This window comes from Pristiophorus japonicus, unplaced genomic scaffold (genome assembly GCF_044704955.1).
Source record: "Pristiophorus japonicus isolate sPriJap1 unplaced genomic scaffold, sPriJap1.hap1 HAP1_SCAFFOLD_236, whole genome shotgun sequence".
Classification (NCBI taxonomy): Eukaryota; Metazoa; Chordata; class Chondrichthyes; family Pristiophoridae; genus Pristiophorus; species Pristiophorus japonicus.
The window spans coordinates 714280-730167 of record NW_027252079.1 but is presented as its reverse complement, the minus strand read 5'-3'; the positions used below and the strand labels follow the sequence as shown (position 1 = coordinate 730167).

The window sequence follows — 15888 nt, the reverse complement described above, 5'->3', positions numbered from 1 at the left end:
ATAACCACAGCTTCTCCAGTATCTCCACATAAGTCCCTCATTCTTGGTACCATTCTAGTAAATCTCTTCTATACCCTCTCTAAGTTATAGACATCCTTCTGAAAGTGTGGTGCCCAGAATTAAGAACAATGCATCAGCTGAGGCCTAACCATGTTTTATAAAGGTATGGCGTAACTAAACATCAAATGCTGATATTTTTGTGCTGGGGTTTAGACAGACGAGGTTTATCCAGTCAGTTGGATGTGAGCTGAAACATATGCACTTGGAGTGGGGAGCCAGGGACACGCTGTGTAACCGGGCACAGACACTCTGCATAGCCCACACATCACTTGTTTCCCACTTGGCCCAAAAGGAATATGTTAAATGCAGCAATTGATTTGATTTTAAATAGTTTCGTTTATAAATTTAATCTTGCTTCTCTAATTTTATTTCTTAACTCACGGCCACATTTTATTTCTTCCTCTGAGAGACTCAACTTCATCTGGCAGCGTAATGTTGGCGAGTGGTGATTGATTGCCCTGGGGACCAATAGGAAGAGAGCTCAGAGGCTGGAGGGCCCAGGGTTCAGCATGTTCTGCAACCAATCACGGTGCTTGAGGGGTGGATCCTGAGTCCGCCAGTCAGGTGAGTCAGTGTGAACCCCTGTTAAACAATTTATCTTTTAAAAGTTAAATTGAGATTTCTTTTGTCAATCAGATAGTTTAACATTTGTCTGTATTTTGATTCCCTGGAGTTCCTATTATGAGTTTCAGACACTTCAGTGCCAAGTGGACCAGGTGTTTAAAGGTCATTCAATTCCCACTTTCCATGTCGCTGTTAGTTAAAGACACATAGATTGATTTCCCCTCATTATGTGTCTTTAATGGTTAAAGTATATCCTATTTCTTATGCACTTAAAGCCTAGTGGAAATCCAGACTCTGTTCCCCATAAAACTGAGGCTGGGGGCCAATTGAAAATTCTAAAACTGAGGTTGTTAGATTCTTCTTAGGCAAGAGTATTAATGGCGATGGAACCAAGGCAGGTAGACGGAGTTAAAATACTGATCAGCCACAATCTAATTGAATGGCAAGACAGGCTCAAGGATGTTCCTATGTTCCTACTTCGTGATGACTTTTGTAAACAGCTTTTACAAGGGATTGGAAGGTGAGGATATGCAGACAGGATTAAACCTGGGTCCCTCCTGTTCCTAGGACTCAGTCACACTGGGTGGTGCCTTTAACCACTGAGCCATTGGGAGGAGGCTGCTGGAAAATGCACATGTGAGGCCTCAGGTGAGGTCAGTGCAATAGCCCGTCGACACTCACTGTCGAGATTCATACATAGAGATTGGGCACATGGGTCACATACTGGAGAGAAACTGGTGAATGTAGAACTGAACCCAGCCAGAGTCAGCACCTTCAGGGGAGGAGAGGGAGAGGAACCAGTGAGTGTTGAACTGTACCCAGCCAGAGTCAGCACCTTCAGGGTAGGAGAGGGAGGGGAAGCAGTGAGTGTTGAACTGTACCCAGCCAGAATCATCACATTCTGGAGAGGGAGAGGAGTGGACGGTGAAATAGTAGCAATTTGTGTAAGGTGCCTTATTCCTTCTTCGCTCCCTGGATCCTAAAACTACAGAACTCACTCTTCCCCTCCTGAAGTCTGCAGGCTCTAAAACTGAAGCTTCGTGTCCCTCAGTCCCTACTCCCTGATTTACCTCCCCTTCTCTCCTCCTCTTTCCCCCTTGGTTATGTTCCACACTCTGGGCCTTGGACCTTCCCCGGGGATTCTCAGTATGAACAGGGGGATGTGTGTTGAGACAGGATGTCCCAGCTCTCCACCTTTTAAAGGGACAAGGAGAGGACCAGCTGAGCTGAATGGCCCTGCTTTATGACATCGCTGCAGTGCCTAGCAACCAACTTTCCTGAGCCCTGCTCATTATGGGCTGGCAGGGTTTGATGGGACAGTGTAGAGGGAGCTTTACTCGGTATCTAACCCGTGCTGTACTTGCGCTGGGAGTGTTTGATGGGATAGTGTAGGGGGAGCTTTACGCTGTATCTAACCCGTGCTGTACCTGTCCTGACGGACATTTACTTTATATATTGAATCCATGCTCCTCTTGACCTGGGAGTGTTTTATGGGACATTGTAGAGGGAGCTATATTCCGTATCTAACGTGGACTGTACTTGCCCCGGGATTGTTTTATGGGTCATTTGCTCCACATGCAACTCGTGCTGCACCAGCCCTGGGAGTATTTGATGGGACAGTATAGAGGGAGCTTTACTTTTTATCTAACCCATCCTGTACCTGTTCTGGAGTGTTTGATGGGACAGTGTAGACAGAGGTAGAGCCTGTATCTAACCTGTGCATTACCTGCCCTGGGCATGTTTGATGCATCAGTGCAGAGGGAGCTTTACTCTGTATCTAACCCGTGCTGTACCTGCAATGGGAATGTTTGATGCATCAGTGCAGAGGGAGCTTTACTCTGTATCTAATCTGTGCTGTAGCTGCCCTGGGTTGTTTAATGGGACAGTGTAGAGCGAGATTTAACCTGTATATCATAGATTCATTGAAGTTTACAGCACGGAAGGAGACCATATCAGCCCATCGTGTCCGTGCCGGAAAACAAGAGGCTATCCAGCCTAATCCCACTTTCCGGCTCTAGGTCCATAACCCTGCAGGTTACGGCAGTTCAAGTGCCCATCCAAGTACTTTTTAAATATGGTGAGGGTTTCTGCCTCTATCATCCTTTCAGGCCGTGAGTTCCAGACCCCCACAACCTTCTGGTTGAAAAAATGAACGCTCAAATCCCCTCTAAACCTCTACCACTTACTTTAAATTTGGTTGTTGACCCCTCTGCTAAGGGAATAGACCCTTTCTATCCACTATATCTAGGCACCTCATAATTTTATACACCTCAATGAGGTCTCCCCTCAGCCTCCCCTGTTCCAAGGAAAACAAGCCCAGCCTATCCAATCTGTCCTCATAGCTAAGGTTTTCCATTCCCGGCAACATCCTCAGAAATCTCCTCTGTATCCTCTCCAGTGCAATCACGTCCTTCCTATAATGCGGTGACCAGAACTGCACGCAGTACTCCAGCTGTAGCCTAACCAGTGTTTTATACAGTTCAAGCAAAACCTCCCTGCTCTTGTATTCTATGCCTCGCCTAATAAAGGCAAGGATTCCATATGCCTTCTTAACCACCTTATTTACCTAGCCGGCTACCTTCAGGGATCTGTGGATCTGCACTCAAGGTCCCTTTGTTCCCCTACACTTCTCAGTGGCCTACCATTTAATGTATGTTCCCTCTCCTTGTTAGTCCTCCACAAATACTTCACCTCACACTTCTCTGGATTAAATTCCATTTGTCACTGTTCTGTCCACCTGACCAGGTGATTGATATCTTCCTGCAGTCTACAGCTTTCTTCTTCATTATCAACCACACAGCTGATTTTAGTATCATCTGTAAACTTCTTAATCATACCTCCGATAGTCAAGTCTAGATCATTCATGCATACCACAAAAAGCAAAGTACCCAGCCCTGCGCCCTGCAGAACCCCACTGGAAACAGCCTCCCAGTCACAGAAACACCCATCAACCATTACCCTTTGCTTCCTGCCACTGAGCCAGTTTTGGATCCAGCTTGTGGCAGCCCATCCAATGGTGCTTGCTGGGTCAGGATATTAAGAGACCACGCATTGTTCCTCCTCACACTGCCTGGGGGAATGGGGCAGATATTTAAAGGGACAGTGAATTCCCTTTCTCTGCATATTTAAATTATCTTGAAGTGATGGAGGACCTCACTACCAGAGCTCCTATTAACAGTCGTTCCATTCTGCACTGTGTAGTAGTTATAAACCTTTTTATTTCAGTGACTTGATCATTTCTAAAATGTGCCTCTATTTTTTGATGATCCATTTGACTTGCTTGGTTAATTTTCAAAAAATTCAGAATTTTGCAGTGAGACGAAAGTTTCCTTTAAAGGTGGAATAGCATTTGTTTCAAACTATTCTGATCCTCGCCCCCATCCCGCCAAACTTTCAACGCAATGACTACTGCCGACGAACCAGAAGATACCAGAAGCTGCACAGAAACATTCTGCCCATAACTGTCAGGCACCAAATTTAAACAACCATGTTCAGCACAACAGACGGAGGATCTGAGAAGTGCTGAAGCACATCATTAATAAAGTTTCATTATGTTACTAGTAATTTTTCAAGTTTAAGAACCGCTGTCTCAAAGGACAAACAACAATTTTAAAAATAAACTCACAGAACCGTTAATTTTAAATAAAATTCCAACTAACAGAATTCTCTAAATCTGCTTCTTTATTCCTCATTTTGGGAAGTAGAATGACAACAATCAAATAAAAGACACTGGAAAAACTTAAAAACACTGACTGGGAAGGTCCTAAGTTCAAACCTTGATCTGGGCTGTTAGTTGATCTCAGCCATGGCAGCAGTTCAGGGACTTTAATTGTCCTCAGTACCACTGGGCTATCAAGAGTAAAAATCAGCCAGTGCCCCTGCTCTTGACTCCAATCCAGTCAACTGGGGAGTGCGTGGATGTCAATTGAGGGCAGGATTGATCTTGGCTGTGATGCCTACCACAGTGGAAATCCTGCTGACTCTCACGGAGACGACTGATGGTGAGGCACTAGAGATTAACTAATGTCTGTGGAATTGCACCCATCCAGATTCAGAGCCTTCTGGAGAAAGAAAATCCCAGCCGATATAATGAATGTTGATTTTAGACAGTAAGGGTGGAGGTAAAGTGTGTAGAATGGGGATTTTACAGCTTGGGAGGGGAAAGAATGTTTTATAGAATCTCGAATTGTCTGTTCTGAATTTCTATCCTGTATTTAAAGTTAACAACTCTTGTAACCACCAGTTGCAGGGTATTAGAAGGGGAGGATCTGCAGCAGGGAAGCTCAAACCAAACATTGTCAAAATTTGACAGATTCAACCTGAAGAATCAACAGTGTAAATGTGGGGACTGGGTACGGATTCAGTTGCCTGTCTGAGGTGGTAACCCATCAGGGAGAGGCTGTTTATCAGCTGAGTGTGGAAAGAGATTCACTCGCTCATCTTACCAAATGACACTCTGGCATGTTCCTAATGAGGAGAATCCATTCACTGCTCTGTACATGGAAAGCGATGCAATCGATTACACCCATTTACTGACACACCAGCACAGTCACACCAGGGAGAGACCTTTTAGATACTTTACATGTGGGACGGTATTCACTCCGTTGTCCCAACTGTTTACACTGCAGATTATCCACATTGAGAACAGTTGCTTTAACTCTGACTGTGAGAAAAACTTTCCAAGATCAAAGCAGCTGATGCACAATCACCGTACTGATACTGGAGAGAAGCTGTTTCAATATCCTATGTATGGAAAGAAATTTACCCCACTTGCTGAGACGCCAGTGGCTGCAGAGGTTATTAATCATATCCAGAACTGATCCGTGGCAGAGTGCCCGTTCACTTGGGTTTGTTTGTGCATGATTTATTAATTTTCTCTCAATCGGGTCACAGAAAATCAATCTCCATTCACCAACTGGGGCTTTCAATGGCGGGGCTGTGACCCAGCATGCCCCCCGGGGGAGAATGTGCCCTATTCACACTTGACAGGCACAGGACCAGGTGGTTTTTGGAGCATGCGCAATGTCACTGATCAGAACCGTACGAAGATTGGAAACGGGTCGAGCCCGGAGACGCAGTTTTCCGCTGATTATGAATCAGCGGGCGCAGGGGAGTAGCTCACATGGCTGGTAGGCTTCATGAAGACCTGGCATAAGCCGCAAACCTTGACTAACAACCTACAGGTCCCGCGTTTACAGCTCCGGGGCTTTCTCCCGGTGACACGCCGAGGCTGACGGATGCCATCTTTGTAAAGCACAACGAACGGTTTCTGCAGCACCATTGTGATGCACTGAGTGGCAGAGCGCACGCGCGGCCATCTTTGTACAGAGACCATTAGTAGGCAGGGCTTCAGGGTCCCCGTGAATGCGGAACTGAACCCAGCCAACGTCAGGGGAGGAGAGAAGGAAACCAGTGAGTATTGAACCGAAATTTACTGCAACTTCTCTTCCAGTTAATTCACTGACACTTCTACTTGCTTTTATATTAGTGCAGAACTGAACCCAGCCAGAGTCGACACCTTCAGGGGAGGAGAGGGAGGGGAACCAGTGAGTGTAGAACTGAACCCAGCCAGAGATGGTGCAAATGGAGGATAAACAGTATTGAGCCATGTGATCTGTTTGGATTTCAGCACAGGGAGGAGGGAGAGTGTGTGGGATGGGATTTACAGATTTAGAGAAACAAGAGAGGAAGGAATCATCCATAGAGACGAGAATTGCCTGTTCTGAATTTCTGTCCTGTATTTGCAGTGATGAGTTTTGTCATCTCCTTTTACAGCGTATTAGAAAGGGAGATTTGCAGATGGGAAACTCAAACCAAACATCATGTCAAGATCTGACAGAGTCAATCGATTCATCAGGACCTGAATATCATCAGCCTTTGAATGTGGAAGGAGAATTGTTTGTTCTGCTTGTGGGAAAAGATTTCAAACATCAGTGTGTCTGGAAAAGCACCGAGACACACACACCCGAGTGAGAGTGTTCTAGTGCACTGATTGTGAAAAGAGCTTTAACCAGTTGCACAGCCTGGAAAAACATTGCACCTTTCACAGCGGGGAGAAACTGTACATGTGTTCTGTGTGTGGATGAGGCTTCAACTGATCGTCCAACCTGGAGAGTCACAAGGACACCCGTACCATGGAGAAACCGTGGAAATGTGAGGATTGTGGGAAGGGATTCAATTACCCTTCTGAGCTGGAAATTCATCGGTGCATTCACACTGGTGAGTGGCCGTTCACCTGCTCTGAGTGTGGGAAGGGATTCACTTGTTCATCCAATCTGCTGATACACGAGCGAGTTCACACTGGGGAGAGGCCATTCACCTGTGCTGAGTGTGGGAAGGGATTCACTAAATCATCCAATCTGCTGATACACCAGCGAGTTCACACTGGGGAGAGGCCGTTCACCTGCTCCAACTGTGCGAATGGATTCACTCAGTTATCCCACCTGCTGAGACACCAGCGAGTTCACACCGGGGAGAGGCCGTTCACCTGCTTTGAGTGTGGGAAGGAATTCATTTCTTCATCCCACCTTCTAAATCACCAGCGAGTTCACACTGGGGAGAGACCGTTCACTTGCTCTGAGTGTGGGAAGGGATTCACTCGGTCATCCGACCTGCGGAAACACCAGCGAGTGCACACTGGAGAGAGGCCATTCACCTGCTCCGTGTGTGAGAAGGGATTCACTCAATCATCCCACCTGCTGAAACACCAACAAGTTCACACTGGGGAGAGACCGTTCACTTGCTCTGAGTGTGGAAAGAGATTCGATCAGTCACCCAAACTGATGAGACACCAGCAAGTTCACAAGTGATTGCAAGGCTTAGATACTGCTGTTCTGCTGCTGTTAATCACATCCTGACTGAATCATCTCCATTCTGACAGTGGATTTTGTTTCTGCTGATATTAATAACTCCTATAACTGGGCTGGCGTTTAATATTTTGATACTTCAAGTAACAGTCTGTCGATATTTGATGTCTCCATGATGAGAGGTGACGAATTGTTGTCGTGTTACCGACTGCTCCATTTTGGGGCCATTTCTCCTTCCTAACTAGATTATTTCAGTTCTCATACATTCGATTACTCTCATGGACAAGTCCCAGCTCCCCATACCTTCCAGTGTGCCCCTCCTAGCCTTGGTATGCAGGGAATATCTTGGTAACAAGCCCAGGATCACAAAACCCAGTTCTATCTGCAAAAGAGAAAGTCTGTTATCTAACTCCTTGAGTAGGCAAAATAGAGAAAGATCCCAACTCTAAGAACATCTAGAATCTGTTGTAAATATCTTTCAAATCCTGACTGGTACAATCTGTCCGTTACCTTTCAATTGAAGTGAATGGAAGATGAGAGGTGTGATGGAAATTGGATTTTTTCACCAGAGAAAGTTCAGATTCAAAATATTGTTAGGATAAGAAAAAACTAGAGACCAGTGGCTTGCCACAGGAAGGCCACAGTGTTTGTACCTGCTTCTAACGTTGATGTCAGTTGAAGAAAATGCAGACTTGTGTCTCTGGACTATGCAGTATCCAGGGACTACCATATTGGGCAATGCCCAATTATTGGGATCGATTATTATAAAATGGAATTGTTATAGAATGGGAAAGTAGTGAAGTTATGTTAAACTTACATCAAACCTTGGTTAGACCACAGAGGGTACAAAGAAGGTTTACAAGTATGATACCAGAAATGAGAGTGTATACCTATCAGGAAAGGATAGATAAGCTGGGTCTCTTTTCTCTTGAAAAAAGAAGGCTGAGTGGTTACCTAATAGAGGGCTTTAACATTATGAATGATACAGAGAGAATGTTTCCACTTATTGGGAAGAGCATAATTAGAGCCCATCAATATAAGATAGTCACCAAGAAATCCAATAGGGAATTCAGAAGAGACTTCTTTGCCCAAAGAGTGGTGCGAATGTGGAACTCGCTACACAGGGAGTGGTTGAAGCGAATAGTATAGATGCATTTAAAGGGAGGCTTGACAAGCATATGAGGAAGAAGGGAATAGAGGATTATGCTGATAGTTAGATGAGGAAAGACAGGAGGAGGCTCGAGTGGAGTGTAAACGCCGGCATGGACTGGTTAGGCCGAATGGTATGTTTCTATGCCATATATCCTACGTAATCCTAAAGCAAAATACTGCGGATGCTGGAATCTGGAATAAAAACAGAAAATGCTGGAAATCTCAGCAGGTCAGGCAGCATCTGTGGAGAGGAAGCAGAGTTAATGTCTCGGGTCGATGACCCTTCATCAGAACTGGAGAGTGTTCGGAAATAACAGATTTTTAACAAGCACTGAAAGGGAGAGGGGAAGAAAGAACAAAAGGGAAGGTCTGTGATAGGTTGGAAGACAGGAGAGATTAGAGAGACAAAATGGATGATGGCCCAAATTCAAATGGCAATGCCAGGAGTTAGAAAAACATTAGTCAAGATAGGGTGTGAATGGCAGGATAATGACCAACTGCCATTCGAGACAAGGAGAAATAAAGAAACAGGTTGAGGGTGGGGGGGGTGGGGGGGGGGGGGGGGGGAGGAGGGCTGCGGAAAGAGAGCCAAAGATTGTCTCTGAAATTTTTGAACTCGATGTTGAGTCCAGAAGGCTGTAATGTGCCTAAACGAAAGATGAGGTGCTGTTCCTTGAGCTTGCATTGAGCTTCGTTGGAACAGTGTAGGAGACCGAGGACAGAGATGTCAGAGTGGGAATGGAGTGGAGAATTAAAGTGACAGGCTACCGGAAGTCGGTCACACTTGCGGACTGAACAGGGGTGTTCCGCAAAACGGTCACTCAATCTACGCTGTAGAGGAGACCACATCGTGAGCAACGAATACAGTATACTAAATTGAAAGAAGTACAAGTAAATCGCTGTTTCAGCTGGAAGGAGTATTTGGGGCCCTGGATAGCGGGAACGGAGGAGGTAAAAGGACAGGTGTTGCATCTCCTGCACTTGCATGGAAAGGTGCCGTGGAAAGGGGAGGAGGTGCTGGGGGTGATTGCGGAATGGACCAGGGTGCCTGGAGGGAGCGGTCCCTTCGGAATGCTGAGAGGGGAGGGGAAGATGTGATTGGTGGTGGGACCTATCACAGACCTTCTCTTTTGTTCTGCCTTCCCCTCCCCCTTTCAGTGCTTGTTAAGAATCTGTTCTTTCCGAACACTCTCCAGTTCTGACGAAGGGTCATCGACCCGAAATGTTAACTCTGCTTCCTCTCCTATGTAATCCTATTTTTCAAGATACATTGCTCGAAGGGTACGATAAATGACTTGCATCCAAATGCAATTGTTATTTTTGTCTTCTTTGTAAAATTACAAAGTCTGGCCATAATTTGTTTGTGAAATTAAAATTGATGATATAAATTGATAAGAGTTGTTGTTCAAGCACACGGGAATGGAAATTTAGCTGAAATTTAAGGGGATAATCAAGTTTTATTTTTGAAAAGGTCCAGTCTTATGTGGTTCCGTCCAAACTATGTATTCAGGAAGAAGTTTTTAGGAGAAGATTGTTGTGTTAAAGGTAACTAACATCCTTCATCTTGCAGACTGAAGTGCTGTCTAGCATATTTTGGGGAATAAAAGGTCCAAGAAGAGGTTTGTTTAAATAAAATTAAACAAACAAAATGGGTTGAAACTTGGACCAAGTGGAAATGTTTGATCTATGTTTTAAAGATATTATAATAATATTGTATTAGACAGTAAAGTTCCTCCGGGGCTCAGTGAAAACTGTATAACATTGAATGAGAGGACGTGAGTGAGGATATAAGATGGAAACAGGAAAATTACACTATCAAATGGGAATTTTTCTTAAATCATTGTTATTTGGTGAATTGGCATAAATCAACTGGGTGGTCAATGTAAATTCTTGTGAGGTCAGAGAAGTGTAGTAAATTGCTAAGCTTTCTCTTTGGGATGTTTGTCTCATTGCCTATACTGAACAGTAAGGAAATTGAATTTGATAGCTTGGCCACTACCCGAGACATCGGGACCATGTGCAGGGAGATGAGCAAAGATCTCCAGACACCCTACAATCTTTTGTTAAGATCACCTGAAAGCCCGGGAATGGATCAGATGTTACATGCGGCATGATATTGGGATACGGGTGTGTGTGTGTGTGTGTGTGAACAAACGAGTCTCAGACATGCTCAGTTATCGACAACAGCACAACATGAAATGGCTAATGTGGCTCAGGTGATCATCAAGACTATGACACATTCTCCATAGAAAAACCGATTTTGAAATGATCAGGATAAAATTAAACACACTGCTACCTGCCAGAGGCATTAATATTAAAAGTAAAGTTCATGGTGACCAAATTAGGATTTCCTTGCAGCGAGAATAGTCGTCAGTTTCAAGGCCTCCACTAAGTACTGAACAAAGAAAGCTTGTAGGGCGGCTAAAAACAAAAAAAGTCAATCTGTCTTTGTCTGGACAAGGTGGCCATGGCTGTATAAAAATCAGCTACAAGCTGTAGGTGGGAGACAAGGAGGCTATACCTTACAGGTTCCATAATAAAGCATGGATCCAAGTGAGTGGTGTATTTGGACTTTCAGAAGGCATTTGACAAGGTGCCACATAAAAGGTTACTTCACAAGATAGAAGTTCATGGGGCTAGGGGTAATATATTAGCATGGATAGAGGATTGGCTAACTAACAGAAAACAGAGAGTCAGGATAAACGGTTCATTCTCGGGTTGGCAAACAGTGACTAGTGGGGTGCCGCAGGGATCAGTGACTGGACCCCAACTATTTACAATATATATTAACGACCTGGATGAAGGGACTGAGTGTAACGTAGCTAAGTTTGCTGGCGATTCAAAAATGGGAGGAAAAGCAATGTTTGAAGAGAACACAAAAATCTGCAAAAGGACATAGACAGGCTAAGTGGGTGGGCAAAAATTTGTCAGATGGAATATAATGTTGGAAAGTGTGAGGTCATGCACTTTGGCAGAAACAAATCAAAGAGCAAGTTATTATTTAAATGGAGAAAAATGCAGGTACAGCAAGTGATCAGGAAGGCCAATGGAATCTTGGCTTTTATTGCAAAGGGGATGGAGTATAAAAGCAGGGAAGTCTTGCTACAGTTATACAGGGTATTGGTGAGGACACACCTGGAATACTGCATACAGTTTTAGTTTCCATATTTATGAAAGGATATACTTGCTTTGGAGGCAGTTGAGAGAAGGTTCACTGGGTTGACTCCAGAGATGAGGGGGTTGACTTATGAGGAAAGATTAAGTAGGTTGGGCCTCTACTCATTGGAATCCAGAAGAATGAGAGGTGATCTTACTGAAACGTATAAGATTATGAGGGGGCTTGACAAGGTGGATGCAGAGAAGATGTTTCCACTGATAGGAGAGACTAGAACTAGGGGACATAATCTTAGAATAAGGGGCCGCCCATTTAAAACTGAGATGAGGAGGAATTTCTTCGCTGAGTGTTATAAATCTGTGGAATTCTCTGCCTCAAGAGAGCTGTGGAAGCTGTGATATTGAATAAATTTAAGACAGAGTTAGACAGTTTCTTAACCGATAAGGGATTAAGGGGTTATGGGGAGCGGGCAGGGAAGTGGACCTGAGTCCATGATTGGATCAGCCATGATCGTATTAAATGGCAAAGCAGGCTCAAGGGGCCATATGACCTACTCCTGCTCCTATTTCTTATGTTCTTATGACCTCCAGGAGGAATCAGAGGATCTCAAAAGGTTTATGTTTGGAATCAGTGATAAACTGAGATAAAGCCTCTCAAAAGCATAATATCTGGAATTAATCGGGTTCAGTTAAAGAGTTGACATCACTCTAGGGCAATAAGTAATTCAAGAACGTTGTAGACTGAAAAGGTAATTACAGCAGGTTTTTTTAAAGTAAGAAATATCTTATGTTGATAAGTAATGTTAACTATTGGTTTGCCAAGTACAATCGCTGATGGTGATCAAATGCGGGACTAAAAAAGACATTCCACATCACAGTTAATGGACAAAATGGTAAGAGAATTAGTAAAGGATGTGTTTGTAAAGAATAAAAAAACAGGAACCAACTGATGAGGAAGGTGGGGAACATAAGGAGAATCCATTTAAATTGGAAAGCAAGAGCTGACAGGATAGTTAGGAATAGGAGCCGTGGCAAGGTTAGCAGGAGTAAACAGGATAGATATAGAAAGTATGTGGGAACACAATGAGGTAATGAAGAGGCAATTAAAAAGATTATTGGCAATCAATGAGGCTAACCAGAATCAAAACCTTACTCGAGGTATCGCGTGTAGCCTCTGTGTGACCTTTGTGATGAATGTGGTACAGAAGCGACTGGACAACGCAGAGGGTAATAAACTCCCTTTGTTTATTCGTGAAGAACAACTGAGCAAATGCTTTAAAGGAACCAAGACATAGACTATGATGTGATGCAGCAAATGGGAATGGGTTTTTTTCCCCCAGGGAAGGGAAAAGAAATGAAGATATTAGACTAGTGGGATTGGTCTTGCCTTTGTTGAGGTAAAATGGAAATGAAATGAAACATTGGAAGGTGTATTGGGTAGAATCGGTTGCAATGCTGGAAGACTCTGAGTTAGGTCTGATCCATAAACAGTATGAGGAGTATCCAAGATATCTGATTAAGAAGGGAGGAACTTGGACAGCACCAGATATGCAGTGCTGTACTCTGAAAGGGACAACGTGGGTTTGTAGATGTGACGAAGTCCATCAACATACTGTTCCAGCTTTTGGGTTCACCCTCGACAAAGAATCATCAAAATGCTAGATTGGAATAATTAAATGGGGTGAAGACCAAACTAATACTGTGTATAAAGGAAAAGGACAATATTGTGTGACTACTGCTGCCACGCATATGATTGTGGGTTCAACCCGAAGCCCGGTGCTTGAACATCACTTTTGCTTGATTCCACCGAGGAACACGCGTATCGGTGTTAAAACATTGGTACTGATACATCATCATAACGCCACTCATCTGCAGATAAGACAACCTCCGGAGGATGGAGCCATTCTGCATATGGAACATTATATATCTCCCCTGTCACTGGCTTTAAAGCTCATAATTGAGTGAATTAGGACATCGTAGAAACACGTAGTGCAAATGATACAGACAAATAGCGAGACAGAAAAGGCAATCCTGAGACTTGGGAATCATGAATGGTGTGAAATAGGATCTAGTGTTGAACTATATCTTGGGCCAGATTGTTCCAGATGGGATTGGTGAGTAGTGGTGCTACCGAGCCAGTCTTGGTGATGGACTTTGGACTAATAAAGTTATACACCAAACTGAAATGTCTTTGTGAGTTTGTTGAATCGATTGATGTGCCACCTGGTGAGCGCAATAACGTCAAATCAATCAGTATTAAGAAAGAAAAAGAGCACCTTTCATGGCCACAGAATGTCCCAAAGAGCTTTACAGCCAATTAAGTTTAGAAGTGTAGTCACTGTTGTAATGTAGGAAATATGACAGACAATTTGTGCTCACAGCAAGCTCCCACAAACAGCAATGTGATAATATCCAGATCATCTGTTATTTAGTGGTATTGGTTGTCATTCGCTGTCATTCCACCTTTGAAACTGATGGTAATTCAGGATTTAGCACATGTGCAGCGTAATGTGGAAATACTGAAGTTGTGGTCTGTCATTCACTGCTCCTCCACAGGCTGCGATGTTCCCCCAGCCTGCAGAGTTGGCAATCAGGGAAATCTCTCAACTCTGGGAAACTGATGAAAATTACAGCTCTTCCACAGAAATACCGCTGTTAAATTATCCACTAAAAGTTAGACCCAAAGGAATTAGGTGCAACTGGGGTTTTAACAGCGTGCTGACTGCTTAACAAAGGTTATCGGCCTGAAAAGCTTTTATACATCCAACTGAATGTCTTTAAGTGTTTGTTGAATCGATTGCAATGGCACCTGGTGAGTGCAATAATGTCAAATCAGTCAGCGTTAAGAAAGAAAAAGGTTGGGCAGTGTCAAATTTATCCATTTTAATAAAAAATAAAATTGTTAAGTAACTTTTAAAAAAAAGTTATTCACCTTTATTTCAGGTTTGTAGTTTCCCCATGTGTGAGCCACAATCTTTGTTTTGCTCTAACACTTTTGAGGTTAGAATTTGAAGAGCTTATCCACCTCCTTGTTCGTGGCCTATGAGGATTCTGAGTTTAGATTGGCTGTTTACACAGCTTGTTGACATCACAGCAGCTCGCGCTTGGGGATTCCCATTGTACTCTGTTGATTTGAATTACATGTCAGAAAACACGAACTTCTCGACAGAGATCACCACGCCTTTGTGCGAAGCTCACTTTGGGGCCAGGGGCGAAAGTCTTCGCTTCGCCACTGGCCGCAAATTACGGGCGATTATGAAACAGTTTATGCAGAGTGACCGGGGCTGCCTCTGAAACTGCAGGTAATTTTTATTTAAATAAGCTTGTGTGGTGAAGCTGCTGTCCCTCTGGACTTCGAAAGGTTGCTCACTGTGACCCCTCTCCCAGATTCCAGCCGCAGCTCTGTGCTCACTGTGGCCGCTCTCCCAGATTCCAGACCCAGCTCTGTGTTCACTGTGGCTCCTCTCCCAGATTCCAGCCCCAGCTCTGTGCTCACTGTGGCCCCTCTCCCAGATTCCAGCCCCAGCTCTGTGCTCACTGTGGCCCCTCTCCCAGATTCCAGACCCAGCTCTGTGCTCACTGTGACCCCTCTCCCAGATTCCAGACCCAGCTCTGTGCTCTTTCAGCTGCTCTCACCTGGGGCAGTGCGTCACAATCGCCCCACGCGCGCCCGAGTTGGGCACCAGGCCCCGCCCCCTTGCCGCACTGCCATTGGTTGGAGGACCCGCCACGAGCTCGGTCCGCCCACTTGCGCCGCGCTCTTCCTATTGGTCCGAGCTCCCGTCAGTCAGGCCGGGCCCACGTGGTGCTGGGCGGGCAGTTGGAGGCGGTTTGTTCTGGAACTTTCCTCCAGCCGGATGATCTGATTGGCGGATGGGACCAGAATCCCGCAGCCTCGCCTGTTCCGGCCTGAAACAGAGGGCCCGCGCTCCGGGGAGAAGCTGCTGCGGTCCCTGGGGAAGGTCTTGTGGCATCGCCCAGGTCTGTCAGTCTGTTCATCGGCGGCAACACCCGGGCTCAGCCCCGCCCACTGGGGCCGCAAGCCCCGCCCACTGGGGGCCGAAAGCCCCGCCCACCCTGTCTCAGTCCCGCCCACTGGGCGCACAACTCCGCCCCGCCTCACCCGGGCCCCCGAGCTCAAAGGCCGCGAGCGGAGCCCGCCAACAAACCGCCCGCCCACTCGCAGCACTCA

General features: G+C 45.1%; 3 protein-coding genes and 1 pseudogene across 3 annotated transcripts in view; all 4 read left to right on the top strand.

Annotated features, from left to right (window-relative positions):
* The window catches only part of LOC139245785 (zinc finger protein 585A-like), a 423809-nt pseudogene that overhangs the window by 40494 nt on the left and 367427 nt on the right, over positions 1-15888 (top strand).
* The window catches only part of LOC139245779 (gastrula zinc finger protein XlCGF57.1-like), a 257345-nt gene that overhangs the window by 114794 nt on the left and 126663 nt on the right, over positions 1-15888 (top strand). The window lies entirely within an intron of this gene.
* Positions 1-15888, top strand: part of LOC139245777 (zinc finger protein 436-like) — a 69126-nt gene that overhangs the window by 40492 nt on the left and 12746 nt on the right. The window lies entirely within an intron of this gene.
* LOC139245780 (zinc finger protein 239-like) lies at positions 606-7899 on the top strand. The gene is made up of 2 exons (XM_070871289.1): positions 606-624; positions 6400-7899. Exon 2 carries the CDS (start codon positions 6759-6761, stop codon positions 7431-7433), a length of 675 nt encoding a protein of 224 aa, XP_070727390.1. The 5' UTR covers positions 606-624; positions 6400-6758; the 3' UTR covers positions 7434-7899.